General features: G+C 38.6%; 1 protein-coding gene across 5 annotated transcripts in view; it reads left to right on the top strand.

Moving 5' to 3' along the window:
• The window catches only part of MCUB (mitochondrial calcium uniporter dominant negative subunit beta), an 85,983-nt gene that overhangs the window by 51,129 nt on the left and 10,782 nt on the right, over window positions 1-24,072 (top strand). For all 5 annotated transcript variants that reach the window (XM_081558222.1, XM_081558138.1, XM_081558383.1 and 2 more), the window contains exons 2-3: window positions 19,965-20,040; window positions 20,559-20,729. In XM_081558222.1, the coding sequence (XP_081414348.1) occupies window positions 19,965-20,040; window positions 20,559-20,729 (247 nt within the window). The remainder of the gene's footprint in view (window positions 1-19,964; window positions 20,041-20,558; window positions 20,730-24,072) is intronic.

Below are 24,072 nucleotides of genomic sequence, written 5' to 3' on the forward strand. Positions count from 1 at the left end.
AATTTTACAATAAGGAGTTCATGATCTGAGCCACAGTCAGCTCCTGGTCTTGTTTTTGCTGACTGTATATAGCTTCTCCATTTTTGGCTGCAAAGAATATAATCAATCTGATTTCGATGTTGACCATCTGGTGATGTCCACGTGTAGAGTCTTCTCTTATGTTGTTAGAAGAGGGTGTTTGCTATGACCAGTGCTTTCTCTTGGCAAAACTCTATTAGCCTTTGTCCTGCTTCATTCTGTACTCAAGGCCAAATTTGCCTGTTACTCCAGGTGTTTCTTGACTTCCTACTTCTGCATTTCAGTCCCCTATAATGAAAAGGACATCTTTTTTGAGTGTTAATTCTAAAAGGTCTTGTAGGTCTTCATAGAACCATTCAACTTCAGTTTCTTCAGTGTTGCAGGTCAGGGCATGGACTTGGATTACCGTGATATTGAATGGTTTGCCTTGGAAACGAACAGAAATCATTCTGTCATTTTTGAGATTGCATCTAAGTACTGCATTTCGGACTCTTTTGTTGACTATGATGGCTATTCCATTTCTTCTAAGGGATTCCTGCCCACAGTAGTAGATATAATGGTCATCTGAGTTAAATTCACCCATTCCAGTCCATTTTAGTTTGCTAATTCTAATTCCTAAAATGTCAGCGTTCACTCTTGCCATCTCCTGTTTGACCATTTCCAATTTGCCTTGATTTATGGACCGAACATTCCAGGTTCGTATGCAATATTGTTCTTTACAGCATCGAACTTTGTTTCTATCACCAGTCACATCCACAACTGGGTGTTGTTTTTGCTTTGGCTCCATCTCTTCATTCTTTCTGGAGTTATTTCTCCACTGATCGCCAGTAGCATATTGGGCACCTACCGACCAGGGGAATTCATCTTTCAGTGTCCTATCTTTTTGCCTTTTCATATGGTTCATGGGGTTCTCAAGGCAGGAATACTGAAGTGATTTGTCATTCCCTTCTCCAGTGAGGTGATGGAATTCCAGTTGAGCTATTTCAAATCTTAAAAGATGATGCTGTGAAAGTGCTGCACTCAATATGCCAGAAAATTTGGAAAACTCAGCAGTGGCCACAGAACTGGAAAAGGGCAGTTTTCATTCCAATCCCAAAGAAAAGCAATGCCCAAGAATGCTCAAACTACTGCACAATTGCACTAATCTCACATGCTAGTAAAGTAATGCTCAAAATTCTCCAAGCCAGGCTTCAGCAATACGTGAACCGTGAAGTTCCAGATATTCAAGCTGGTTTTAGAAAAGGCAGAGGAACCAGAGATCAAATTGCCAACATCCATTGAATCATCGAAAAAGCAAGAGAGTTCCAGAAAAACATCTGCTTTATTGACTATTCCAAAGCCTTTGACTGTGTGGATCACAATAAACTGTGGAAAATTCTGAAAAAGATGGGAATACCAGACCACCTTTCCTGCCTCCTGAGAAATCTGTATGCAGGTCAGGAATCAACAATTAGAACTGGACATGGAACAACAGACTGGTTCCAAATAGGAAAAGGAGTACGTCAAGTCTGTATATTGTCACCCTGCTTATTTAACTTATATGCAGAGTATATCATGAGACATGCTGGGCTGGATGAAGCACAAGCTGGAATCAAGACTGCATGGAGAAATATCAATAACCTCAGATATGCAGACGACACCACCCTTATGGCAGAAAGTGAAGAAGAACTAAAGAGCCTCTTGATGAAGGTGAAAGAGGAGAGTGAAAAAGTTGGCTTAAAGCTCAACATTCAGAAAACTAAGATCATGGCATCTGGTCCTATCACTTCATGGCAAATAGATGGGGAACAGTGGAAACAGTGTCAGACTTTATTTTTGGGGGCTCCAAAATCACTGCAGTTGGTGACTACAGCCATGAAATTAAGACGCTTACTCCTTGTAAGAAAAGTTATGACCAACCTAGATAGCATATTAAAAAGCAGAGACATTGCTTTGCTGACAAAGGCCCATCTAGTCAAGGCTATAGTTTTTCCAGTAGTCATGTGTGGATGTGAGAGTTGGACTATAAATAAAGCTGAACACTGAAGAATTGATGTTTTTGAAATGTGTTGGAGAAGACTCTTGAGAGTTCCTTGGACTGCAAGAAGATCCAACCAGTCCATCCTAAAGGAGATCAATCCTGGGTGTTCATTGGAAGGACTGATGTTGAAGCTGAAACTCCAATACTTTGGCCACCTGATGTGAAGAGCTGACTCATTTGAAAAGACCCTGATGCTGGGAAAGATTGAAGGCAGGAGAAGAAGGGGACGACAGAGGATGAGATGGTTGGATGGCATCACTGACTCGGGTGGACTCGGAGTTAGTGATGGACAGGGAGGCCTGGTGTGCTGCGGTCCGTGGGGTCGCAAAGAGTCAGACACAACTGAGTGACTGAACTGAACCATATTTAATTTGATCTTTGTGGCAGTTTCCTTTCTTTCTTAAAATAAATTACTGGATGCAATTAGACTTAAAATAGCATCATGCCGTAACATTTGTTCTGCCATATAGTTATTTCCAGGGGTGACTTACTGAGTGGTTATGATATTTTTAGTTGGTTTTTATTTTTTATTCCCTTTGAGTCTTCTGTGACTACCAATTTTTGTTTCATCACCATCTTGATAGGTATCAGGGTGTGGTGGCCAAGTGACTGTCAGGCCCTGAGGCTGAGACTACAAACTGATGACTGAGACTGTGATGGAGGCAGTAAGATGTGAGGTTAGAAAGTAGTGGAGCTCTAAGAGGCAGACAGAAGATAGAAATATATCCATTGTGTTTTAGGAAGGAATCCAAAATGATATATATAATTACAAATTCATAACATTAGAAATGACAGATGCAAAGACATACCTTTTAAAGTTTAAGTCATCCTGGTTTTAAGCTGATGTCTTTTGTTTCACTTTTATTAGAATAGAACATGATATTTGACAAGAAATTTTTTCAAAAACCTGTAAGTATGCCTGCAGTGGGATAGATTGAGAGCGTTTTGTGTGTTGGTTTGCAGAACTTGAGTGGAGTTGCCAACTGTGCTACCCCATGGGGCCCTCAGCCTTCTATCATCTCAGACATCCAGGCATCAAAGCCAGGAAGACAGCTTGATTAGTTCCATCTGGTTAGGCCTTTCATATCTTTATTCTCTTCCTTTGAGATAATTATGGATAATAATTAGCTTAGATAAGGAGCAAACAATTGGTAAATGTTCTTATCTGAAAGGCACCTCCCATAGAAATTTTTTCTTCCTAAATAATTTCTTTCTCTGGGCTCTATTATTCTTTATTTGTTCTCTCCATTATACTTCTTCTCATTATCCCTGTATTAAATCTATTATTGTAAAGAATTATAAATGTCATTTCAAGAGTCTAGTTCAGATTTAGCTGATAATCTTGAAGAATAACATGCATATAGAAAATACATTGTGCCTAAGTTTAATGCATTTTCAGAGTGAACATACCTATGTTATTAAAACTCAGATAAATAAACAGAATATTATCAACACCCTAGACGTCCCTTATACTCCCTTTTAGTCACTGCCTAAATCCTGAAGTATTTGCCTGTTTTTGAAATTTATAAAAATGAAATCTTAGAGCATGTACTCTTTTGTACCATTTTGCCTAGCATATGTGTGAGATTCATTCATGTTGTTGATTGCTACAATATTCCATCTGATGAATACCTCCTTTTTTCATAATACCATTGAAGATTTCTGTAGTTTCCAGTGTTTGCTTATTATAGAGAGTGCTTCTATGAATGTTCTTACATTTGTCTTTTGAGCACATATGCAATTATTTCTCTTGTTTTATATATAGGAGTAGATTGCTGGGTCATTAAGTATGTATGTATTTGGAGCTATTGTCAGTTTTCAAAGTTGTAGATTACACAATCAACCAGCAGTGTTTGAGAATTCCAGTTTGAACACAGATTTAGTCTCAGATTCCTGGCTTGGGAATCTGATCAACCCAGCTTGGAACAGATGTCTGTTCCTTTGTGATGGAGGGACTGGGGCTCACATAATACAGACCTGATTTGGGGGTGTCCATCATTACTACGTTTGAAGTGAAAGCAGAGGCAGTTTTTAGAAAACGGAAAATTGCGTGATCTAGGTAGATATCCTGAAACGTTTTATCATGTATATAAATTAGATGCACAAAGAGAGGCTCTGAACTGGAGATACATGCAGCTTTGAGTCATTAGGAAAAGAATTTAATTGAAGCCATGTGAGTAGGTGAAACTAGTGACTAGTTTCACTCACATATAATGGAACTCTAGGAAACACGAACATTTAAAGGATGACAAGATGAGGAATCTCTAAAGAAGGCTGACTGAGAAGATGTGATCAGAGATCCAAGGGAACATGATATCATGGAAGCCAGAAGAGAGATCGAGTATCAAGTGATAAAGTATGATGATCACTCCTTTGAAGTCAGTGACTAAAAAGTTTTCATTTGTTTTAGAGATAAGGAGAGCAGTGGCCTTCTGAAAGTAATTTCAATGAAACGAAAGAACAGAAGCCAGACTGCAATAGGTAAAGAATGAGTGAAAGCTAAGGAAATAAGGACAAACCTCAACAGCATATTAAAAAGCAGAGATATTACTTTGCCGACAAAGGTCCATCTAGTAAAAGCTATGATTTTTCCAGTAGTCATGTATGGATGTGAGAATTGGACTAGAAAGAAAGCTGAGTGCAGAAGAATTGATGCTTTTGAACTGTGGTGTTGGAGAAGACTCTTGAGAGTCCCTTGGACTGCAAGGAGATTCAACCAGTCCATCCTAAAGGAAATCAGTCCTGTATATTCATTGGTAGGACTGATGCTGAAGCTGAAACTCCAATACTTTGGCCACCTGATGTGAAGAACTGACTCATTTGAAAAGACCCTGATGCTAGGAAAGATTGAAGGCAGGAGAAGGGGTTGACAGAGTATGAGATGGTTGGATGGCATCACCAACTCAATGGACATGAGTTTGAGCAAGTTCCGGGAGTTGGTGATGGACAGGGAAGCCTGGTGTGCTGCAGTCCATGGGGTCACAAAGAGTCAGACATCACTGAGCAACTGAACTGAAGGAAGTAAGACAGCAAATGTGACCCACCCTTTGAAGTCAGTTAGCTACGAACAGGGTGGAGATGGAAGGAAGATAGCCAGAAGGTAGGAGATGCTGGAGCGGGCTTACTCGCTGATGGGAAAGATGTGATTAGGAAAATACTCAGAAAAGCGAGGTCTCTGGTGTAGCAGGAAGGGGTGGGATCCTGAGCTCAGGGGAAATGTGTTAGCCTTAGGGGGAACAGAAAAGGACTTCATCTCTGTAACAGTAAGAAAGTGGGGAAGTATGGCTGGATTGATACAGAAGTTTGAAAGAGTCTGGTCACTCAGCACATAGCAGATGCCCCAGTAAATATTTGTTGACTTAATTGTTGAGGGGAAGACTTTGTATTTTCAGACATTATATGCTGCAGTTTCATTCATCAGTTCCCCACACACCCAGATCTCCAGTGACAGAGATCTGCTTCTTAGTTTCTGTCACTCAGGGGAACAGTCACTTCCACGTCCCCACAGCAGAGTGTGTCATAGCTTGGAATTCTGTGCTTGCTAAAGACATCCAGATACGTTTCCTTTATATAGCGCCCATGTGTTTCCCATTATGGAACTACCCGCTTTGTCATGCAATGATCTTCAAGTACTTCTCCAGTATATAAAGTTGTGACTAGAAACATATGCACTGATTTAAATAAATATGTATGTATATATTCATTCTAATATATATAAATATTATATTATGGAGATCCAACCAGTCCATCCTAAAGGAGATCAGTCCTGGTTGTTCATTGGAAGGAATGATGTTGAAGCTGAAACTCCAATACTTTGGCCACCTCAGGCGAAGAGTTGACTCATTGGAAAAGACCCTGATGCTGGGAAGGATTTCGGGCAGGAGGAGAAGGGGACAACAGAGGATGAGATGGCTGGATGGCATCACCAACTCTATGGACATGAGTTTGAGTAAACTCCGGGAGTTAGTGATGGACAGGAAGGCCTGGCGTGCTGCGATTCATGGGGTCACAAAGGGTCGGACACAACTGAGCGACTGAACTAAACTGATTCATATATAAATATACATGCTGCTGCTGCTGCTAAGTCACTTCAGTCGTGTCCGACTCTGCGCGACCCCACAGACGGCAGTCCACCAGGCTCCTCTGTCCCTGGGATTCTCCAGTCAAGAATACTGGAGTGGGTTGCCATTTCTTTCTCCAATAAATATACATAAATGTACATAAATATATACATATATGTATAACACATACTAGACCAGACCAAACACTATCTAAAGAAATATCTTTAGTTTGGGAAAATACATTGATTAATTGAATGAATTGAAAATACATTAATTAATAATTACATTGACTTGGTAAAATATTATGACTGCATTTTTGAAGTTGTTTTTTGACCCTAAGCCATGCTATTTTGAATATCTTTTAAAGGTGGTAAGAACTCACCATTTGATAGTTTTGAATAGCCAAATGTTAGGAACCAAGTCTGTTGCTTTTTCTTATCCAGCTTCTGTCTTAAATCTTTTTAAAGTAAATTACACAATCTAATGATATCTATGGGATACGATCAAGCAATCCCTGAAAGCAGTAATAATGGAGTTTACACTTGTGGATGTGGGAAGGGCAAAGGTAGAACCACATGGTTGTTGAAAGCCTGCTACTGAGACTAGTGTCACATGGAGTGCTTTTGTAGCAGAGTAATTAAAGTCCTGCTAAAAAGGCTTCTATTTGGAAGTACTCTGATTTTATTTGTTTTTCTCCATCAATGTATCACTGTTGCTTTTCAGCTAAGAAATTTAAATAAACTGCTACTCTCTGATTTATATTAGTTACACAAATTAGGCTAGTTTGTGCTACTGACCATTATACATCAGTATCTCTTCTTCACCTCACGTGGAAAAGTTGTTTCCTTTTCAAATAAGCTAGACTTCTTTTTAAGCCATATTTTCTACTTCTTGATACTTGTCATTTTCTTAATATATTTAGAGTATAAATTTGGAGCACAAAAAGCTGCTATTGCTACTTTAAAGGGATGAAAACTGAATTTTTTTTAACTTAATTTTTTTTCCTTCAGTTATACTCCCTGACTTATTTTTAGTGAAATGGCGTGTAGTGGAGTTATGGTGATATACTCTCTACTAGACTTTAATTCTGAAAATACTTAGCCATTTGTTAACATACAAGAGAAGCAATAGTATTCAAATTTGACTGTATAGGTCAGTTTATTTTACAAACAACTGATGCTGTCCTGGAAACGTGAGGCCCTGACTGGGTTAGTAACTGACAGACTTCTCAAGGTGGGTCATAGATGGGATGTAAATTGAAAGAAGCAGCTGATTTTGTGTGAATCAATCTTCAAATAATTAAACTCTGCGTGTGTGGTGGGCTTGTGTAAGATTTTCAGAATGATCTTAAATAATATCCTGCTAAGAAATGGTTGTCGTAGGATAAATATGATAGTTTCTCTTTTAAGCTTTACTGACATATGTCAGAAGAATAATGGTAGAGTTCCTAAATAAGAACCTGTAAAGGGTACATGAGTTTTTGTGCTTTTTAAAAAAAAATTTGCAATTAAAAATTTTTTAATTCCTTAAGTAACCATAGCTTCCAAGTGGTGTCCAAAAAAGTTTTTTTTAACGTTTGACTTTTTGTTAATAGGTCACTTCTCTACATAAATAGCAATCTTGGTGTTTGACTAAACCTATTACTTTTAGCATTGTTTTACTTTGAAACAATCGCCAACTGTAGAAAAGTTGTACAAACACTTTGTATCTGAACTAATTGAGAATAAGTTGTTGACATAATGCCATTCCCTCTCAAAGGCAAGAACATTCTCCAGCTTAACGACAAATGACCATCAAAATCAGAAAACTAACCTTACCACTATCTAATTCTTAGACCCCCATGCAAATTTTGCCAATTTTCCCAGTAATGTTTTCTGTTGTGAAAAGTTCAGAATCACAGTTGAGTTTAGTTATCTCTAGTCTGAAATACTATCACATTTTTTTCCTTGACTTGTGATGATTTTGACTCTTTGGAAGATTACAGTTATTCTGTAGAGTATCTCTCTTTGGGTTTGTCTGTTGCTTCCTTCCTGTTTGATTCAGATTATACATTTTTGTCAGGAATATCACAGAAGTATTACATATGTTCTCTCTCACTGCAATGACATCAGTTTGCCCCATGACTGATAATATGCATTTTGGTCGCTTAATTGAGATCAGACTTCTCTTCTTTGCAGTTATTATTGTTCCTTTGGTATTAATGCCTTTGTTTGGAGACATATTAAAACTATGTAAATATCTTGTTCTTTATCATTTGTTTACTTCATTATATCAGAGTGGGCTCATAATTTCCTATTCAGTGGATTATAATCTGTTTCTATCATTTAATGCCCAGATCATTCCAGATTTGATCATTGAGACTCCTTTCAAGTTGACTGATGCATCCTTTTAATATGTCTCCCATCATTCATTGAGCACTTCCTTGCTTCCCAAGCTCATCTTGTCCTTTTCATGCCCCAGCCCTGAAATTAGTCATTTCTCCAAGGAGGTCTCCAAGGAGCTCTGGTTCCTTTTGGATAAGAATGGTACTTAGAAGCCAAGATCTTGATGCCATATGTTTTCATTATTGAGAGTGGTACTGTCCCTTTCAAAAAAAATATTGTATATATTTTTATTTATAGAAACATATATAAAACTTAAATCTTTTACATTTATATATACATACACATTCAGTCTTTTTTGAAGTTCTATATGTATTTTGTTGGTTTTATTTATATTTTTAGATGTTAAAAACCTTGAATTCATACCAATACTTTCAAATACATTCTAGTACTACAGGGTTTATTCCAGTTTTCTCCTTTCCATGGTGTAGCTCCCTTGTTTGACAGAATAAATCTGACTTCCATTATTCTTGATAGTAATATATTTCCTCATTTGGTCACTTTTCTGGTATGTGACAGCCTTTCCCTGCATGGATGCCTTCCTCACCCGATTTGGGCTCCAGCATGTTGTTCTGAGCCTGCTTCCCATGCAGGTGTCCTCTTCACCCCATTCAGGCTCTGCTACCCCACACTAATCCCTTTCACTGTGTGGACGCCCTCCTCACCATGCTTAGGCCCCGACACCTCCATGCCAACTGCCCCTCTGTGTGGATGCCCTCCAGCCACACTTGGATTCAGACTCCCAACCTCGGGCCTCTCCTCTCCCCACAAGAACCCTTCTCAGAAGGAATCTTTAAATGAGTCCCAAGCATAAAAATGAAATTAGACCTCTGTCTGACACACTTTGGGAAACTGTGGAATCCCAGAAGCAGAAAGATGAAAGAAAATCTTTCAGAAAATCTTAAATTTATAGAAGATGTGTTTATAGAGGTCAGAAAGCAAAGGAATATCTTCAAAGTTCTGAGAGGAAGTAACCATCTGGAATTTTATATCCAGTAAACTATACTTTTCAACAGCATTAAGTTTGAGAGATTAAAAGATTCTTATTGAAAGTTCTCAGGAAGCATGAAATTGAACACATAAGTGAACAGAATGTAAGAAGAAATGGAGAGCAAAATAGTTGGATAACTTACAGGTGAATCCAAGAAACAACCACTGTATAAAACAACATGAGATGCCATTTTAGTCAGTGAAAGTCGTTCAGTCGTGTCCGACTCTTTGTGACCCCATGGACTATACAGTCCATGGAATTCTCTAGGCCAGAATACTGGAGTGGGTAGCCTTTCCCTTCTCCAGAGGATCTTCCCAACCCAGGGATTGAACCCAGGTCTATGGGGGGAGGGGAGGTTCTAAAAAATAAGGTCAAAATAATCTGTTCTTAATTGTGATTGGTACTAAGATCCTGTTGTTCAGCCATAGGATAGAGAAATTTACACTCTAAGCCAAGTAAGAATGTCTCAGAATGTAAAGGACAAACACTAAAAGGACTCAGAGAAAAAAAACCCAAATATTTCCAAACTAACAGAGAAAGATAACGGAGTCTAAAGGAACAGTTAGATTATTAGAAGATAAGAAAAAAGACGGAAGCAAAAGACAATCACTATAAGCAGAAAGCACAAAATAAGATGACAGATATCCAAATTTATCTGATATAGCAACAAATATAAACAGATTAAATTCAACAGGAAAATGACAGAAATTGAATTTATAACATAGACAGAGGGTTTACTACTCAACATAGGCTCTCAGTGAAAGCACTGATCAAAGTTCTAGTGAGCAAAATTTAACATGAAAGGAATAAGGATGCAGAAGAAATATTGAACAAGGAAATGGGTAAAAGACAAGCACAGAAAAGAATGGAACTCAATAATTTTAAACTGTATTTTATGTACCACCTACAGTGCAGTTTTGTGGAATGTGTGAAGCAAGTAGATGAACTCCTTGGTTATATAACTGTTTTGCTTTGAAGCTCATCCTTGAGTTCATTAGTTTTCTACCTGTGGTGCATCATGATTTTCTGCAGAACCTCACACTGAGTTCCAGGCTTTCATGATTTCTTTTTTGCTTCCCTGGACAAAAGCAAAAATCAAACTGCAATATAGCAACTCTCTTTTGATGAACTCTTCTGACTTGTCTCTAGATTTATATTTTAAATCTTCCGAACAAAAATTGCATTTTGTAGCACACACTAGGCATTTATCTTAATTAATGTTCCAGTCTCTTTCACATGCTACATGAATAATCACTGTTAAAATACATTTTTCTTTTTGATCTGGGCAGACTAGGAAGAGTAGTTAATACATAGCAAGATTGAAACAGAAAAGATACAGGAGTAATGCATACAGTACTTGGTTCATAACCAATAATAACTTTCACCTGTTGACTGTAGAATCTCAGCCAGGCCCCATTTATATCCCTGTAAACACTTGGCATTTAATCCAGTCATCCTTTGTTTCCTGGACTGACCTCAGCAGGACCCCTGAAATTATATTCTTGTGTGTGTCTTTATGTATATTTCTTCCTCTCTCCCTGCTTCCCTTCTTCTCCTTTCCTTCCTCTCCTCCTTTCCTTCCTTTCTCTCTTTCTTTCCTTCTTTCTTCAACAAGGAAACGGCTTTTGAGAGCAAAATTCTAAAGAAGGATTACAACCAAGAGGGAAGATATTAGACTAATTTGCTTGTCCCACTCTAGTCTGTTGCAAAACATATTGAAACATTAGAATATATTGGCGGAAAAATAAATTACAATTAATAAATTGGTTTCAACATTATTGTGTGAATGCAATTAAGATTTGTTTGTAATAGAAGTAGCAAATATTGCATTCCTCTGGTTCAGTTCACTTACACCTGGGAGCCTTCTGTACATGGGTTTCAATAGTGTGGAACTGGTATTAACAGTTGCTTCTGTCTTCCCAGGACCCCTTCTTTACTCTTCATCTGAAAACAGAACCCACTGCTCCACACAGATGTGGGCACAGCAGGTGATAACCTGAGCCAGGATTGCTTTTCCCACAGGATGACAGTGCAGTGAAGCAATTTAAAAAGCGGGGTGGGGGGGGGGGAGGCACTCCTAACTGCTTGACTGTGCTCACTCATTAGCTGTGTGACTTTAGACAGATTACTTAATCTCCTTGTGTTCCAATACTCTGGTAATTAAAATCTGAGAAATAACCTGCACATGGATGTTTATAGCAGCCTTATTCATAATTGCCAAAACTTGAAGCATTCAACTAAGTTAATCAAGATAAGTTAATAAGATAAATTGTGATACATCCAAAGGGATATTAAAGCACTAAAAAGAAATGAGAAATATAGACAATAATATTGTGTTAGCAAGTTCAATGATTATAAGAAACTAGATCTTAATTAGTCCTACCACGAAAAATAATTATGAGATATGATAGAGCTGCTGCTAACTGTTGCTACAGTGGCAGTTATATTACAATATATAAATGCATCAAATCAACATCTGAACACCTTAAATTTACAGAATGTTATATGTGAAACATTTCAATAAAAAATTAAAAATAACAAAGAAATGAACTATCAAGCTATGAAAGGACATTGAACCATCTTAAATGTGTATTACTAAGTGAAAGAAGCCAATCTAAAAAGGCTACATACTATCTAATTCCAACTATATGACATTCTGAAAAAGGCAAACTTATGGAGACAGTAAAAGGATCTTTGCTGGCCAGTGGTTAGAGAGGAGTGAGTGTGAGAGGCAGTGATTAAGGGGGAGTTAAAAAAAGCTTTGTGATGTATAAGATGGAGAATATCTGAGGAGGGACTGGCCTTTATAAGGGATGATCAACTTGACTGCAGTAGGAGGGGAGGATGCGATGATGGGTTCAGATGAAGTTCTGTAGGCTTTACAGAGGGAACATGAGAGTGTTCAGACGTGCAGGTGGGTATACCGGGCAGGGCTTCCTAGGCAGGATGGGAGTAAGCGTGAAGACAAGGAAGCATGAACAGTGTTCCTTACTTGAGAAATACCCTCGGCATATCTGAAATAGAGGGTTGGGAGGTGGGCGATGTTGGTAAGGGGAGGTGGGAGAAGCTAATGAGAATCAGCTCATGGAAAGTATACTTTGGAATGATTTCCCTTTGCAACAGAGAACAGATAGAGGTTTTTAAATCTTGAACTGGTTTGACTTTATGTAATTTTAGAAAATTAGAGATCTTAACCTGGAATGGATTGGTGGGAGAGACTGGTTAGGAAGTCATTACAGTGATCTGGGGGAGATGGTGAGGATCTGAATTAGGGCAGTGGAAGTGGAGATGGAGAGGGGAGGATGGATCTGGGGGTGCTATTAAGAAGTAGAACCAGTAGGCCTTAGTGACCATTCAGTTGTAACTACTGGTCTACCAGGTGACTTTATAGAATATTAACTGTTTGAGGTAACACTCAGGCCTCTAGTTCTAATGACTGGCAGTTAGTAGTGTGAGTCCATCAAGGAGAAGATCAGGTCCATGGAGGAAGAAGAAAGAGCTCAGTTGAGGAGCTACTGAGCTTGTGGTACCTGTGGGCTGTCTTGGTGAATATGTCTGGTGAGCCTGTCTGTGGATGAGCCTCCAGAGGGAAACTTCTCGTTCCAAGGATGTGCAACTGGGTCTGTTATTGTTTGATTCTGAACTTTATGCAGGTTTTCTTGTTTGGATTCAGATTAATAATTTCATGGTTATTCTGAATAAAACAACATAAAAAAATAAAATATTACTTCCAGAGTTTGATAATATGATATCAGGGTCCTAAAACTATCACTACTTTATGATTCAGTCATTCTTCAGTCTACCCTAAAGGAAAAAATCCTAACCAAGATTTACCTGCAAAGATGTTTCGAATCAGGTTAGTTGTAATGGTGAAAACAAAATACAATATACGTAGAAAATAAACTAGAAGGTATATAACTGTGGTGTGTGCGTGCTAAGTTGCTTCAGTCTTGTCTGACACTTTGTGACCCTATGGACCGTAGCTCACTAGGCTCCTCTGTCCATGGGATTCTCCGGGCAAGAATACTGGAGTGGGTTGCCATGTCCTTCTCCAGGGGGTCTTCCTGACACAGGAATCGAACCTGCGTCTCTTATGTCTCCTGCATTGGCTGGCAGGTTCTTTATCACTAGCGCCACCTGAGAAGTGAGACTCTAGTTACTAAATGACCTTATTGGTGACTTTTATTTTCTTCTTTTTGAGAGTCTGTGATTTATAGATTTTCTAAAATGAGCATGCATTATACTCTCTGACATGGAAAAAAATTTGTAGAAATGTATAAAATGTCCAACAATAGGTAAATAGTAAATTCTGTTACACCTGTAGGATATGTGGTTATGGAGCTATTTATTTTGTTTATGAAAAGTTTTTAATGAAGAAAATGCTTATAAAACACTAGTGTTCAGCTCTATGATTATATGAGGATATATATCTCTGGCAAGGCTGGCATAAGCTAGGGGTGGTGGGATTGGGGATGCTCATTTTCTCTATTTCCAAGTTTCCACAATGATTTTTATTGTATTTCTTTTCATCTTTTTTTTTTTTTTAATTTTCTGGTTTCTATAGGGCTTTTTGCTTCTTTCTTCTACTTGGCTTAAAAAAGTTTGTTCTTTTTTCCTTTTCTACCACTGTAGAAACTATAGATTGTGTATGAATGGTTTCCTTTAAGTGTTTAACATACTCAGTTATAAGTTTCCTAACAAACTCTTGGTTTCTCGCTATTTTTGCCCTTCTTCTGATGTGATGAGGATCTTCACGTGTTCTAAGAATCCACTAAAGATAGCATGCCAAATCTTGTTTAGCTTTCCACTCATTTTAACACACACAAAAAAATGGTTCAAAATTCCTTACAGTAAGTAGTTTATTTATTAACATATTTTACAGGTTTGGTTCTGTATTGGTTTCTTAGGGCTTCCATAACAGAGTTCCTCAGATTTTAAACAACAGATTCATTTTCTCACAATTCTGAAAGCCAGAATTCCAAGGTACAATTGTCCACGGGGTTGGTTTCTTCTGAGGCTTTTCTCCTTGGCTTGCAAACAGCCACCTTCTCTTTGTGTCCCCACAGGGTCTTCCTCCACGTGTGCATGTCTATGTCCAAACCTCTTCTTACAAGGACACCAGTGTTGCTGGATCAGGGTCCACACTCATGACCTCATTTTAACTTAATTATCTTTAAAATACAGTCATATTCTGAGATCGTGGGGTTAAGACTTCAACATACGAGTTTGGTGAGGAAGGGAGGACACATTTCAGCCCATGATCATATTCTCCTGCCTGGGTTTAGTTCCCTTCTCTCTAGGAAGTTCTTTAGCAAAGATGTGTGGGAAAGAAACTATGTACATCTCTGTACATCTGAAAATCTCTTCATTTCTTTCAACCTTATGTAATATTCCTAAATATTATGTTTTAGGTTGTTAGTTATTTTCCCTTAGCACCATGAGAATCTTTATACATCCATTTATCATGTGTTTATTGAGTCCCTATACTGTGTCAGGTACTGGACTATTCCAGGTGCTGGCAATACACTAGTGAACAGGGAGTATTCAACTCTAGAGGGAGGAAAAAGCATTTGTGCAGTTGTGTGAACGTAAGTTTTCATTTCTCTTGGGTATACTGCTAGGAGTGGGAATGCCTGGGTCGCATGGAAGTGTGTGTTTAATCTTATAAGAAACTGCTGAAAGTTTTCCGGAATGGTTGTACCGAAGGGGATGACAGAGGATGAGATAGTTGGATGGCATCACCGACTCAATGGACATGAGTTTGAGCAAACTCCGGGAGTTGGTGATGGACAGGGAGGCCTGGCATGCTGCAATCCATGGGGTCGCAAAGAGTTGGACACGACTGAGCAACTGAACAGAGCTGAACTGTACCATTTTACGTTCAGTGTATGAGATTGATTGCTTTTTAAAATTTTAAGGTTCTGTTTTGTACCTGGGTGAAGTATTGTGTAATTCACTAATTCTCTTTTCTGTTGACTTTGTCTTGTCTGGAATTTATCTAGTTCATTAACCTGGGTTTTTTACATGTATATAGATTTTTTTCCATTTCTAGAAATCTTAGTTGATCTAACTTACTAATGTTTGTTTTATTTCTACAAGTTTAATATCATAATTTCTTATTGGTTTTCTGGAAGCTAATTCTCCTGTTTATCTCTTTGAAGACTCTATAATTGGTGTTAAAGTCAGTTTTGGATGACTCTCTTTACTTTCCCTAAATGGAATTAATCTTCTTAATAAATTTGGTTCCTTCTTAGCATTTAATTTCTCATATAGTAAAACTCTGGGTTACAGGCTCTAAGTAGAAGTTTATTTTTCATTCTGTCCTCACCCCTTTCTGACTAGTAATTTTATATTGCCTCCAACTAGACGTTTGTAGTCAGAGCTCAGAAATGGTTCTTAAATTGCCACCTTAAAGTCCCTGACCAGGTTTCAGTGATATTGGACGTATCACAGATTAGGTCATCAGATCACTGAGAATCTTTACTCAATCTTGTCATGGGCTGCTTTAATCTTTCCTACCCCCAAAGAGTCAAACTCTCAGTTACTTCTGTTCTGGACTATTAAAAGATAATTTTTGGGAAAAGATAAAAATATGACTCTCATACAGTTATAAGAATGAATATGCATTAAAAAATTTATTCTACTCTTATGATATGAAGGAACCAGGCACATATTTTATCCAGTTAAAAGGAAAAGTCAAAACACCACAAATTTATATGGAGGAAAGAATGTTAAAATGAACTGCAGGTAGAGATAAAACTGATGTTTGGGATGAGGTGGGGAACTCAATTAGATTACTACCAGATTGGACAAAATTTATATACCTACCAATTACCTACAGTTTACAAATAGTTCCCAAATGGCTTCACACCAGCAAACAGGGTTGGAATGTGATAACTTGAAAAAGTGGGCTGTACACTCTTCACAATAGCCAAGGCATGGAAACAACCTAAATGTCCATTGACAGACAAACGGATAAAGATGTGGTACATATAGACAATGGAATACTACTCAGACATTTCTCCAGAAAAGATGGACAGATGGCCAAGAGGCATATGAAAAGGTGCTCAACATTGCTAATTATTAGAGAAATGCAAATCAAAACTACAATGAGATATCACCTATTACTAGTCAGAATGGCCATCATCAAAAAACGCTACAAACAGTAAATGCTGGAGAGGGTGTGCAGAAAAGTCCCTCCTACAGTGTTAGTGGGACTGTAAGTTGGTGCATCCACTATGGAGAACAATATGGAGGTTACTCAGAAGACTAAAAATAGAATTACCATATGATCCAGCAGTCCCACTTCTGGGAATATATCCAGACAAAACCATAATTCAGAAAGATACATGCACCCCTGAGTTCACAGCAGCAGTATTCACAGTGGCCAAGACATGGAGGCAGCCGAAATGCCCATCAGTGGATGAATGGATAAAGAAGACGTGGCACAAATATATAACGGAAAACTCTCAGCCACAAAAAGAACGAAATAATGCCATTTGCAGCAACATGGGTGCAACTGGAGATTACCATACCAAGCAAGCCAGAAGGAGAAAGACAAATACCATATGATATCATATGTGGAATCTAAAATATGACACAAATGAACCCGTCTACAAAACAAAGTTCCCAGGTTGCGCTAGTGGTAAAGAACCCGCCTGCTAATTGCAGGAGATGTGAGAGACATGGGTTCAATCCCTGGGTCAGGAAGACCCCCTGGAGGAAGAAATGGCAACCCACTCCAGTATTCTTGCCTGGTAAATGCTATGGGCAGAGGAGCCTGGCAGGTTATAGTCCGTAGGGTCCCAAAGAGTCATACACGACTGAAGCAACTTAGCACATGAAACAGACTCACAGACATAGAGGACAGGCTGGTGGCTGCCAATCAGGGAGAGGGAGGTGTGGGGAAATGGAGTGGGAGGCTGGGGTTAGCAGATGTAAGCTTTTATATACAGAACGGATAAACAACAAGGTCCTACTGTATAGCATGGAGAACAATATTCAATATCCTGTGATGAACCACAATGGAAAAGAGTATGAAAAAGAATATATAATATATATCTTATGTACATATATATATAACTGAATCACTTTGCTGTACAGCAGAAATTAACACATTGTAAGTCAACTGTATTTCAATAAAAATATATTGATTTAAAAAGAAATAAAAATAAAATCGTTAATACTCCCCTCCCCAAGGAAAGTGTGGTATAAACAGTGCATCATTTTCCATTGAAACCCTTTTCCTGCAGAATAGAGAACCTTAGTGGACTCCCTACTTGCTTGAGTCTTGCTTATCACATTGTTTTGCTCTTGATGTTGCTACAAGGGGAACGTGTATTCTTTTTGAACATGGAGCAGAGGTGTTGCTTAAGTATTAATTTTTACTGTCTTGAGTGGGAATCACGTCTTGTTTTACTTAATAATAAAGATACATAATCTAAAATATGTTAAAACTCGCAAAGCAATCTGATCTTGTTAATTGGCCCAACATGTGATCATTATACATTTCCTTTCCACTAACACCTGCCTCTCTTTTACTTTGAAGCTCAAACAGATCTTTCTCATGTTAGTGCTGTTTTCCTTTTCTTACTAAAGCCCTGGCTCTTTTCCTTTTCTTTTTTCTACTAGGAAACTTGCCCTTTTCTTTTTCTTAGAACTCATTTCTTCCAGAAACTTCCTCTGCCTGTCAGAGATCATGGCAGTTAGTGTATCTTGAAGCAGGGATTCCAACTTGGTTCTGATGGCAAAGCCATCACACTCAACCATCATGACCCTGCAGAAGGACTTAGAGCTGGGCATGGAGGGAATGACAGGGTCTGTTGGAAGTGGATAAAGAAGGCATTTCAATATGTCAGTGGCACACAGCTTATCTGGCCCAAGTTCCTGCTGAAAGAGAATAGTAAGTGATGGAGCTGTAGAGGGGAGGGGGCCTATACTGCTCAGGTGAGGCTCACAGACTGTACCTGACCCTTGCTTGATACTTGGTGTTGTTTACTCCTTAGGTTGACTCCACAAAACCCACAAGATATGGGTATCCCCACCTGAGGTTTCAGAGAACAAAAGCTCAGTCCTGTGACTTATCTGTGATCTCCTGCTATCAAGTGGCTAAACTGAGTTTAGAATACCAGTCTTTTCAACTATGGGGTCACTGTGCTTTCTATCAGTGCTTTATATAAGCTGTTGAAGTCTTCAGGGTTTTAAGTGAAGTGGTTAGAATTGTATTTAGGAAAAAGATGCGATGAAAGAGAGGCCTGAGTCTTCTTTTGACCTGATACTAAATATCATTTGAAGGCAGTAGCCCTTGTCCAGCACTAAAATTGGAATTTCAAAATGATTCTATGCTGAAATTTAGAAGTAGTGACCTGAAAGCCACAGAGGGTCTGCTAGAACCCAGCTACTCTGAAGTATGGTCTTCACACCTATAACTTGAGTATAACCCCAGAGATTAATAAAAATGCAAATTCTTATACCCCTACCTCAGACTTACTAGATCAAAAATCTCTGGGAGTGGAGTCCAGGAAGCTGTGTATTTATCAATGGACAATATTATGGTGTCCAGATGATTATTAGGTATGCAGAAGCTTGAGAAAGCTTTGATATTTTTCCCTGGGCACTTGACCTGCTTTCAGCATTTCCTGGTTGTCTAATGACTGCCTCTAAAATGATTTCTTCAATAGTAGTACAGAAACTTCATCAGCACATTAAACAATAAGTACTTTATGAGCAATGTATCATCATTGGCATCTAGGAACCTGACTTATAAACTGTCTTTAGCATTAAATTTAACTCTAGCATCAAATTTAACTTGCATGTGAAGGTGGAAAAACATTTGGGAGGCTATACACCAAACCACTGTGAAAGAAAAGGGGATTCATGACACTTGTTAAGGAATGTGAGGTAGACTTTATTCAGGGTGACTGCCATGGTGGGATTTTGATGTTCGGGAGAGAGATTGAGCTCACCTCTGAATACAACAGGGAAAAGGGGGGATTTGTATCCAAGGAGCAGAGTTGGGGACATGGAGGAGGGAGGTGGTGGATGGGAAATTGCTAGGAGGATAGGGTAATTTTTTGCTAATCTGACCTGGCAGGATTCTTGTTGAAGACAGACTGGGATGATCAGATAATACCTGGGGAATGGTGGAGGACGAGGAATTTGATCAGATACTGAGGGTTGTGTGTGTGTGGGGAGCGGGTGGCTAAGCTAACTTTGACAACATTCTTGCTTAACTGGACTCCTAGAGGACATGCACAGGTTGGGATTTAGTCAGGCTCAGAAGATCCCAACTAAAGTTTGGTCCAGGAGCGAGTCTTCATCACCTCTACTGTGATTATCTTTGGGGAAAGTTGGGGGACTGTGAAGAAGTAAAGGGAGGGGCTTTAACTTTTACCACCTACATTTGAAAAACATTTTATAGGAGGGTAGTTGCTACCTTCCCCTATCTTTTATATTATACTCTTATACATGGATAATCATTTATATCATTACAGGTTTTGTGTGTGAAACTGTGTGGAAACCTGAAATTCTATCAATCAAATCTTTATAGTACACTGATGCCATCTGATGGTAAGCTTTCTTATCACTTATTTGATTTCCTCAGGCTGATTTATTTTCATCCTTCTAAATTAAGTGAGAAATGTGAGTTTTGAGCAACACAGATTTTCTTGTGTTTCCCCTTCCACTCTTCCCCCTTCAGAGTTCAGTTTCTTCCATCTCTGCTCCCATAAGATCTCTGATGTCTTTTGGCAAACTCCCATCCCAGTAATCAAAGGAGTTAGAGGTGACTTGAAGGTAGTTTCTGCCCTCAGTAAATTTTTACCTGGGAAGACTCTAAGCAGATAATTATAACAAAGTGTGGTACACACTTAATAAAATGTTAATAGAATGGTGGGGAGAATATGTTAACTAGTATAATGAAGGCACTATAAGAGTAATACAAATTATTACAGGAATTCAGAGGGTTATGAATTCCATATTTAGGTATTCCTTCTAGAATTTTTGTTGTTCATAATGTTTAATAATAAAGTTATTTTTAAAAGTAAATTTTATCCATCCTCTATTAGCAACTTTTTTTTTCCCAACAGAAATCACAATTAATTATAAACATGGCCTTCCCTTGATAACACTTACTTTGCCATCCAGAAAAGAGCGCTGTCAATTTGTAGTCAAGCCAATGCTTTCAACAGTCGGTTCATTCCTTCAGGACCTACAAAGTGAAGATAAAGGTATCAGAACAGCTGCCATCTTCACAGCAGGTATATATATATATATTTCCAACTTTGTCTTATTCTTTTCTTTTCTTTTGAACCTTTGTTTCTTTACTTTCTAGAAAATTATTATGTAATAAATGGTTGGTCTTTACTGAGTCCTTCATTTTTGAACATGAGTAATATTAAAAAAAATGAACTCTAATGAAGAAAAAAGAAATGGAATAAGTTTAATTCATGTTTTGGTTATTTCATAAACTTAGTCCCCAAATTTTTCTCTGAGAAAATTTTAATGACATAGTAATTAGCATCTAGTTTTCTATAAGAAATGTGAATAATTAGAAAATGAAATGCAGGCTCCATGATTGAAACAGACAGTGAATAATGCACAAATAGTTCATTGATCTTTGTTATAAAGCAGTTATGGTCTCGAGTGTTTTTTGACAGAATTAATTCTCAGGAAGCTCGTTTGATACCAGCAGAGGTAGTTAATCAGATAGACTTTTAAATAAATCTAGGATGTAGCTTTTATATTTGTATGATCTGAGGACATAAAAGTAGGCCTTACTGCCCCTAAAAGAGAATAAAGAATTCTTTACCCCAGCCCAATATACCAGGCTACTATAAGTATAAATAAATGAATAAATTTGCACTGTTATTTTATTGTAGTATTAAATTCTTAGAATAAGCTTATTTAAAAGTTAATGATTACTATTACAGTTTTGGAAGGGAAATTAACATTCTTCTTCCCTGTCCAAGTTCAGAACCAATTAAGGGATAGATACAAAAGTTGGAAGAGTAGAGATTAAAGAACTTATTTACTTAACAAACATTGAGCACCTAACAGATGTTGACCTGAAACAAATAGACTGCCAGATATTTCTCCAGCAAAGATGTGTTTATTGCAGATAGTGGAGAACTGCAGTTCAGTGTCTGCAGCCGCTCACACGCCCCACGTGTGAGGACTTGCAGGACGAGGGAAGGAGGATGCTTCTGTAGAAGCAAAGGAAGTGGGGAGGACAGTAGCAAACAAAGGGTCCATGACTTTTCATTGGCTGAGTCCTTGCTGGAAAAGAAGAGGAGCTCTTCCTGTTGGGCTGTGCTGCCCTCACAGGCTGTGAGAGCTCCCCCTTCTGGTCTCCAGACTAGTTAATTGAGGTTCCTGTGTATTAATCCTTTTTCACACTAACATATGCCAGGCCTTGTTCTAGATGCTAGAGACAGCAAAGAACAATAAAGATTAAACTCCTGTTCTTATGGAACTATTTTACAAGGAGAACGAAACAAATAAATATTTATTTAATTTATAAATTATATAAATTTTAAATTTATATATTAGATAATAAGTGTTACAGTGAAAAAGCAGAGTGATGGGGAGGTGGGAGTGTGTGTGTTTGGGGGAGGTGCTCACTAAGGTCACATGTGAGTGAAGACCTGAAAGAGACATGACAGGGATGGGAGAAGAGCTTTCCAGACAGAGACCCTCAGGTGGGAGCTAACTCCACGTCAGCCATAAAGGGGGGGAACTGGATACAGGTAGGAGGGGTAGGGCAGACTAGAGAAAGCCTCCATGTAAGTTGTTGGAAGGACTTTGGATTCAGCTGGAAGGGGAGTTTCTTCCTGGTAAAACCAAGATCAGAGAAATGAGGATTTAGCCCTGTGGCCACAATGGCCTAATACTTCATCCTTGACTGGACATATTCCTGCCAGTCACAGGAACACCAAATCCCCTGGGCCTTCCCTATGGGGCAGGCCTGCCTTCCTCAGAACAGGCAGAATTCAGAAGGGCACCAAACACAGTGCTCGCCTGGCGTGTGCGCCAGAAAAACACCAGAATTCTTAGAGTAAAGGAGCTCTCTGGACTGAGTGAAAAAACTTTCTTGGGGTTCATATCAGTACTTGCCCAAGAATAGGTGAAAAAATTCATCACTGTATCATGAGCTCCTTAAAAGTGTTTCATATCTGTCTCTAGCTGATCCTGTATTAGTATAAAGGAGAATGTAGTACTTCAACTGAGAAATCATACTCAGCTGATTTCTTTTTATAATAATATTTTAAGGAGCAAGTTTGAAGTCATTTAAATGTAAATTTTTAAATGACACTTGCAAATCAGATAAAACGGATTTGGTGTGTTTCTTATCTTTTTTTTTTTTTTTTTAAGAGGCTCTGTGGGTGGAAATGCCGGCATTTAATTTGGGCTTGAAAAGAGTGTTCTAAGCTTGTCACAGTTTTGCCCATAACGTGGGCTGAGCTATTTGGCAATTCCTGGGAAGATGATCTCACCCCAGCTGATGAACAGGAACCCAAACAGCCAAATTCTAGGAACAGACCCAGGTGCAGACTTGACTTGCTGCCTTCTGGAACAAAAGAATTGCTGAGAACCAGACAGGAGGCAGGCATCTGGGTTCATCCTGATTTTACTAGCAGTGTTACTGTTACAATGTGTATTAGTGTAGCTGAAACCTCTCTGGTTGAATGCAGCCATGAAAATGCCAGGCCAGGCGAAAATATACGTCTTGGACTTTATATCAGGTAATCATGTATAGACTATTCTGAAAGAATAATGATAGAGAAACCCCTCCCAGCACGTTTTTTGCTTATTATTCAATGAGTTTGAATCTTAACCCCTTGATTACATTAAACTTCAAAAATATAACAGCTAGGCTATATAGGAAGCTGTGCAAAGCACACTGACTTTGAAATTTTCCTAGAGATTTTTTTTTTCTGAAATGTTCCTAGGATATTTGAAATCACTATTAGAATCTCTCCTGCCTCTAAAACATACCACACAAGGGCACGTGTACTCCTCTCACAATTTTGCCTCTTTTCATCTTTCCTAAGCCTGAAAGGGAGGGAGCCCTGTGTGGTGGTAGTTTGAGGTGGTTTAAACAATATAAATCACTCACCTTTAGTAATTAAAAATAAAAGAAAAGGGTTAGTCACTCAGTCGCATCAGACTCTTTGTGACCCCATGGACTGTAGCCCACCAGGCTCCTCCGTCCATGGAATTCTCCAGGCAGGAGTACTGGAGTGTGTTGCATTTCCTTCTCCAGGTGATCTTCCCGACCCAGGAATTGAACCTGGGTCTCCCTCACTGCAGGCAGATTCTTTACTGTCTAAGCCACGAGGGAAAGTGAAAGTTGCTCAGTCGTGTCCGACTCTTTGTGATTCCATGGACTATATAGTCCGTGGAATTCTCTAGGCCGGAATACTGGAATGGGTAGCCTTTCCCTTCTCTCAGGGGTCTTCCTAACCCAGGGATCGAACCCAGGTCTCCCTCATTGCAGGTGGATTCTTTACCAGCTGAGCCACCAGGGAAGTTCGAAAAAAATAAGAGAAAGGTGGGCTTTTTAAAAATGTTACTACCTACGTTCCTCCACCACGCAGTCAG

The sequence above is a fragment of the Giraffa tippelskirchi genome, chromosome 1 (assembly GCF_054371585.1).
Source record: "Giraffa tippelskirchi isolate mGirTip1 chromosome 1, T2T-mGirTip1v1.2.pri, whole genome shotgun sequence".
Lineage (NCBI taxonomy): Eukaryota > Metazoa > Chordata > Mammalia > Artiodactyla > Giraffidae > Giraffa > Giraffa tippelskirchi.